We start from the raw sequence: 8007 nt of genomic DNA on the forward strand, positions 1-8007 counted from the left end.
CGACTCTACGGCACATAACAACAACAACAACAAGGAGCTCTGGTAGCGTAGTGCCTAAAGCACTTGACTGCTAACCAGAAGGCTGGCGGTTCAAAACCACTCTTGGGAAGGAAGATTGGGCAATCTACTCCCATAGCGATACTGCCTCAGAAACCCAAGGAGGGGCTGCGATAAGTCGGGATCGACTCGAGGGATACAGGCAAAACAAAATGCTTATCCTGTAAATTACTAGTAGAAGTAAAAAATGGAAATAGAAGCTTATTCAGGAATATCTTTCTGTAAGAAATGTTTGTTTTTAATATATTTGAAATTAGAAAACACAAATCATTTAAAACCTGTATATTTCATTCTCAATTTTATACTATCTAAGTAATATACATTTACATTGTCACTGTACAAGCATTATATTCTTTCATGAATACGTAAATTTTATCATCTACAAGTGAAGTGATTATTGTGCGATAAACTTCCCGGAAAGAAACACTAAACCAGCAACTACATAACCAAAATAAAATAACTCATCTATCTGTTTTTAAAATCTATCAAATACAATCCTTACAATTCTTAAGAGATAAAATTAAGTTTCATTTTTTTTAAGTACTTAAAAGAAATACATTTTCAGTGATCTGAAGCTTTTTTAAAATAGTAAGTAAACTTACTTCCAATCTCAGCTTTATTTTTTTGTTCCAAACATATTTAAGGGAGAAGACACCCCTCCAACTATGAACCTAGGCAGTCTACAAGCCTAAATACTAGTTAGAACAGAAAATATAATTAAAAATGAGAACAGTCAAAGTGACTAATCCTTGAAATAAAATCTGATAAATATAAAATCTTGCTCATGTTCCTAATAATTTATGGATAGAATCAAATTTAGTTTTGGAGAATGCACTCAGAAGACAGATGTTTAAACTTTGAAATAAATAAAACTGCTAACAACACTGTCTAGAAACCAAATTAACACACTAACTTTGTAAGCCAAATTCTTCACTACCTATGTAATTTGCTTATATGCAAATAAGGAAAATCTAAGTGTTAATATTTTTTTAAAGAGGGAACTGTAACCATTTAACAGTATAGAAATAACTATAAAAGTGGAACAGCTTCTTAGATCATTTTACCCTTAATTCTTCTGAGTAATGGCTACAATAAAAAATAAAATTCAAAATGTTATTTAGGGGTACCCCAGGAATTCTATTATTCTATTATTAGTTTTAGAAAACCTTTGGTAGCCCTGCCTATACTCCACAAAAGGAGTTCTGGTGGTGCTGTGGTTAAGGAATTGGGCTGCTAACCAAAAGGTCAGTGGTTTGAATCCACCAGCCACTCCGTGGGAGAAAGACAAGGCATTCTGCTTGTATAAAGATTTACAGCCCTGGAAAACCTATGGAGGTTGCCATGAATCAGAATCAACTCGAAGGCAGTTGGTTTGATTTTGGTTTTTGGTATCTTCCACAGAGAAGAGCTCCTCAATCAGACGGACTGAAACAGTGACTGCAACAAAGGGCTCAAGCACAGCAAGGGTGGTGAGGATGGTACAGGAGGAGCAGGACAGGTAGATATGAGGAGACACTGCTCCAAAGCACGGAACAACAAACACCTTCATTACATAATACAATGTGTCAAATTAGGCTTACATGTTGTTGTTGCTACCTGCCATCGAGTTGGGCCTGACTTACAGCGACCCCTCCACAGGAAAGATCAAATCTGGGATCTAAAAATTTGGTCTTATTCTTAATTTGATGAGAGAGCTACAAAGAAGAAAGACCCACCTACCTATAAAATCCATCTTTTGAAAAGTAAATATTTTTAAGTCAAGAAATTGCTTCAATTCTAGTTTTGTAGAGATCCATTAACTAACTAATCTGAAATCTGTGGTTGCTATTTTCTTACCTAACACAAAGAAAAAAAATCATGCACTGTGCTTTAGTGACATAAAAGCAATCATCCTTTACAAAGCCTATTAAACATAATCATTAAACACTTACTTTATATTTAGTGACTCAATTTGCTATCTAGTAAGTTTTTATTAATTCAGTGAAGAATAATCAGTCATTCCTTGTGTAGTTAGTTATTCATTCATCAAACCTTTAATGAATATTAAATGTGCCAGGAACTGTGGAAACATAAATAAGATAAGATGCAAGAAAGTAGGGAAACATCACTAACCGGGCCCATAAATTTTCCAACAAAGAATATTCATCACAAAAAGACAAATACCCAAAAAGGCCTCATAACTACAAGATAGAATTTTAATTTTTCTGTTAGCATTAAATTGCATAACATGAAAGAAGCCTTGGTGGCACAGAGATTAAAGCATTTGGCTGCTAACTAAAAGGTCCACAGTTTAAAGTGACCTGCCTTTCTGTGAGAGAGAGATGCGGCAATCTGCTTCCATAAAGATTCCAGCCTTGGAAATCCTACGGGGCAGTTCTACCCTATCCTACAGGGTCACTGAGTCAGAATACACTCAACAATAACACGTTCAGTTTTGGGTTCAAACAGCATGACGAAATGTTTTTTTTAATTTGAAATCTCTCAAGTAATTTTTAAGTAAATTTAAAAAGCAGATGACAAAAGCATCATTTTCTTTTAAAATTTCTATATGGTACTATAAAGCATCTTTATCTTTAAGACCTTGAAAATTTTCAAATTTTCTGTGTTTAGTGGAAATACTGGTCAGAATATTTTATAGAACATATAACAAAAACCTCTAATTATGTTGTCCCCTTTATTCTAGACATAATTTAATACAAAAATAGAGCATGTACATTTTCTTAAAGGTATAATACAAGTATTTATTACTGGAAAGTATTTATCAACCGCGACCTCTATTTCCAGCACACATACACATGCACCTTTCCTGTTATTCAATAATACCACTGCTCTAACATTTTATATAGAAAGACTTTTACTATTATGCAACCATAATTCATGAAATCTCTAATGGACCAGAGTATGACTTTGATCATGAACAATAAAGGGAAAAACTGAGGCACACAGATTCTAAATTACTTGCCAAAGACCAGAGAAAAACAGAGGGGGAGCTCTATGTTCCAAAAACAGTTGGATCTCACTACTTACAGTCTACTGTTAAATAAACTGCAAGTTGCCAATAATTAAAATATTTATAAATACACATAAATGCATGAAAAAGGAAAATAAATAAGGGATTTTCCATATAGCCTGAATTACATAGAGAAGTGTGGTTTCAAAATCAAAGCTGCTAAACAAACAGCATGTTCTAGTAAGTTATGTACATTAGTTCAAAGGACTTAGAAAAATAAATACAGCACATGCAATAATAATTACTATTACTCATGAAGTTCAAATTTATAAAAGAATCTAATACACAAACACACTCAACACAATGTATCTTTGACCAAGCAGTGAAATATATCTTTCGTGAAAATAAAGCCTTATTTATAATATCATAAAAAAATCAGCATGTATATATAGATATATAATATTGAAGATACAACTAAATCATAAAAAGGGGACTTTTTAAGAGAATTTGCAAAAAGGAGCAGTGTCAATTTCAACATAAAAAAGATGTAAGGGAAAATGGCAAATACTAGCTTATAAGTTCACTTTTATTAAACACATGAAACTCTACATAAAATTCTTCTTCAACCCAAGGGCAAGAGTGCTTAGAGTAGGAAAAAAAAAAAAAAAATATATATATATATATGTACGTATGCACATATATATATATTTTTTTACAGAAAAATCACATAATAAAACATTTTTACAGCATTGCTTTATATCCAGTTTATCATGTATTCAAAAATATTACTATATAATATTTATAAAACATTTAATTCTCTCTTCATTACCTCTTTAAAACCTCTGCAGAAAATTTATGATGTTATCTTCTTAACAAGTTAAAACCAAGGAAGGGGACTTTGTATATCCATCATGTCTAGAGTAATAAAAATATCTTTACCATCCAGAAGACTTTCACAAAATTCCAAACACTGGCATGTAGTAATAATGTAATTAGGAATGAAAATTTTGTAAAAGTAACTAAGGAAATAAATGATAAAAAACATTAATTTACTCAAAAATCTTATCAGGATTAGAAGAAAGATGGTACCCATGTTTGCTTGTTTTTTTAAGGCAACTAAAATATGATGGGCTGGAAATGCCCTTGTTTTAACCTAAAGTAGTTTTTCAAATGCAAATTGTATTCATTTCCTAAGTTCTTTCTTTCAAATACATAACCCCAAACTTTGGTAACAATGTGTGGGTCCTACTGCAAAAAGGCTTGAGTACATTAACAAAAATAAATAACAGGACAGATGTTCACATACTTTCAAATAATTAAAAGCAGGATCAGCATCATTCTACCTCAAACTTTAAAATTTTTATTGCAAATTAATCATGCTTCAAAACTCTACCCTCCACAATCTGAAGTGAATTTCCCCAGGACTGAATTTTTGTTGTTCATTACATAAGATTTTTATGTTTCTTTTGTTTTTTTTTTTATTGTTCTGTTGTTATTTTGCACTGCATTATGTTATGTTTATGCAGGGTTTTTGGTTTTTTTTTTTTTTTTTTTAACTTTACTTGAGCAAATTATATGGCAGTCAGAATTATTTATGTCTGTGTAAAATCTTGGAACTACTTAACTCTACACTTAAATAAGGTTAACCTCCAGAATTCCCACAACATTCTACACTAACTTCTTCAAAAAACAAACACTGGCCAAATACTATAAACATTTTTAAAACTCTTGAAATACTATGTATTTCTACACTGGAATTTTTATTTCCTAGTTATCTTCCTCAATCAGTGCAAGAAATTCATAAAACCTAAAACTTCAATTTTGAGGAATTAACAAACATAAAAACTGTATTTTAAATGACATCATTTTGGAAGCAAATATTTACATTAAAAAAACTGTTTCTTTCATTATCATCTATTTAGGGTGGTATAGTAAGGAGCTCTGGTGGCATTGCTCCTAAGGCATTAACTAAGCATTGCAGGCATAGTGCCTAAGCATTGACAGCTAACTAGAAGGTTGGTGGTTCAAACCCACTAGCCACTCCGTAGAAGGAAGACTTCGATAAAGATTTACTGCCTCGGAAACCCAAACGGAGTCGCTATGAGTTGGAATAGATACAATGGCAGTGAGTTGGGTTTTCTATTTTTTTTTTTTTTTGGTTTGGTGGCATAGTGGTTAAGGCATTTGGCTGTTAACCAAAAAGGTCAGTGGTTCGAAGCCAGCAGCTGCTCCACAGAAGAAAAATGAGGCAGTCCACTTCCGTGAATATTTACAGCCTTGGAAACCTAACCAGAGTCGCTATGAGTCTGAATTGACTCGATGGCAATAAGTTTAGTTTTTGATTTATCATATATTTATTCTTTGTGAAATGTTTAATTTATGCACAGTTAATTTAACAGAGTTTTACCAAATGATAATTTTTGAAAGAAATCAAAACGGATACCCTTAAGGTGTTGCTGTCCTTTGAAAGAGTAACGTTTTATTCTTTTTAAAAATAAGCTCTCTCTGCTTGCTTTCCAGTCTACTCTATCTCACTGAAGGCTTAAAGCCATTTCTTTTTTTCAATAAAAGAGGCAAATGGGTAAAACTGGCATTCCTTGGATTCTCAGGATGTAAAGATTCTGCTGAGATTCCTGATTAGCATTATGTCTGGTTAAAAAAATAAAAAAAAAAAAGCACCAAAACAAAAGAAACAAAGAATTAAAAAAAAAAAAAAGAAGTCTATCTAGGCCATCTTTTCACCTTTCTTTATTTCATAAGAAAGAAGCATTTAACACATTCATTTTGATAAGCAATAAAGAAGTGCTAATGAAGCACCTGTCAATAAAAGGTATCTTTTATCCTCATTGGCAATATACTTCAACTTTTATAATATGCTAAAGAGCTTAATAATTTCATTGTTGTACAAAATAAAACATAATAATCTTAACACAAAGTATTTGAAGCAAATTCTTCTTGTGACCTCTAAATATACAGCATTAATTGTCAGCTTCTCTTGTCCAGATTATTGCTATGCATTACATCTACATCCACAGTATAACCATGGGTGGCAGGCTATAAGTGAATGAAATCTGTTTTTGAAGTACTGTCTTCTCTAAATAAAATTATAAGAAAAGTACTACAGTGGGAGGTTTTTCAATATATCTGTGATAAGAAAATGATGAAGATGTAACTTTAATCCCCTAAGGACAAGTTCTCAGCATCCAATTTACCTGACAAGATTTTCATTGTCTCCAGTTCCCTTGCAAGTTGCACACTCAGTTCTTAAATCCTCAGCCTTGGGCTTCTTTTGTAATACCGACTGCCTTTGTCGCCTTTCTCTAGGAACTCTTTCCTGCCATACAATGGAGAACAAAATAAAACGAAACAAAAAACACAATCAAGATATGAGGAAAATATAAATATTTTTAAGCAAGAAAGTTTCTTAGCCAAAGTTTAGACTACAAAAAAATGCTTAACTTATTCCAACCTCATGTTTCTCTTCTTCAGGAACGAAGCTTCGTTTTCGTCCTCTGGTTCTCTGAAAAAAAACAAAAAATCCACAAAAATATCTAATGTTTAATTAAGAGGAAAAATACACTTCCTATGTTAAATATTATTATTTAAGTTAACACACTAATGTAGAAAATTATTATTTCTAAGTAATGCTTTATGGCTCTATTTCATTTTGTTACCATTTTATCACAGAAAATAGCATGACAAATACCCTTTTGCAGAGCTTTACTTTTAATAAACAAGTATCTGGTAAGTAAAATAAGTTCTCTCAAAATTATCTGAAGGATTTTTTTTAACACTTCATATGTCACATAATTATGATTTAAACACCCAAAACAGTAAATATGGAGTCATAATATGTATGATGTCTATTGTGTGACCATGTGAGTGTAGGCATGCACGTTTGTGTAAGGTAAAGAAATCTTCAATGATTAATAGCCATAACAAAATGGGAGGAAGTCTCAGATGTGCTTAATTCTAGTTTAAATAAACCTAATTATAGCTTGGTATGAAAGGATTTATTTTAAATTTACTGAGTTCAAATTAACATCCTGTATCTGTGACACATTTACCTTATGACCAAAAACATCCAAAGTTTAAAAATAATATAAGTATAATAATATTTCCAGTCAATATGCCAATATCTCCACCTACGTTACATCTAAAAACCAAACTCATTACCATCCAGCCAATTTTGACTCACAGCAACACCCGTTGGGTTTCCAAGGCTATAATCTTTACAGAAGGAGACTGCCCCATGCTTCTTCCATGGAGCAGCTGGTGGATTCAAACCACTGACCTTTTGGTTAGCAGCCAAATGCCTTAACCACTACACAACCAGAGCTACTTCCTCTAGCCTCCATAAAATTATAATGGAAATATGTAAAACACTGATTTTGAGAGAGATTACTGGAAGGCAGGCATCATCCCCACAAATCAATGACTGTTGAAAGCCAGGAGCATTCTCAAGTTAGAGTGTTCTTATTGTTGTTAGGTGCCATTGAGTCAGCTCCAACTCGTACCCACTCTACATACAACAGAAGGAAACACTGACCATCCTGCGCCATCCTCACAACTTTTGCTATTCTTGAGCCAGCCCATTGTTGTAGCACCTATGGCAATCTATCTCACTGAGGGTGTTCCCCTTTTTGCTGACCCTCTATTTTACCAAGCATGATATCCTTTTCCAAGGACTGGTCCCTTCTGATTAACATCATCAAACTATGTGCAACAATTCTGGCTATTCTCACTTCTAAGGAGCATTCTGGCTGCATTTTTTCCAGAATATATTTGCTACTTCTGGCAGCCCATGGTATTTTCAGTATTCTGCACCAACACCACAATTCAAATGAATCAACTCTTCTCCAGTCTTTCTTATTCATTGACCAGCTTTCATATGTATATGATGAGGCAAATGAAAATACCAAGCCTTTTGAAGCATTTAAATCATGTCATGTACACATTGTTGTTGTTGTTGTTAGGTGCCATCGAGTCATTTCCGACTC

General features: G+C 32.9%; 1 protein-coding gene across 1 annotated transcript in view; it reads right to left on the minus strand.

Annotated features, from left to right (window-relative positions):
- PHF14 (PHD finger protein 14) overlaps nt 1-8007 on the minus strand; it is a 254861-nt gene that overhangs the window by 116995 nt on the left and 129859 nt on the right. Inside the window, exons 15-16 of the mRNA XM_042781427.1 lie at nt 6477-6527; nt 6220-6341 (exon numbers count right to left, since the gene is read on the minus strand). Coding sequence (XP_042637361.1) covers nt 6220-6341; nt 6477-6527 — 173 coding nt within the window. The remainder of the gene's footprint in view (nt 1-6219; nt 6342-6476; nt 6528-8007) is intronic.

Source organism: Orycteropus afer, unplaced genomic scaffold (assembly GCF_000298275.1).
Source record: "Orycteropus afer afer isolate SDZICR_OR568_19922 unplaced genomic scaffold, OryAfe1.0 scaffold00119, whole genome shotgun sequence".
NCBI lineage: Eukaryota > Metazoa > Chordata > Mammalia > Tubulidentata > Orycteropodidae > Orycteropus > Orycteropus afer.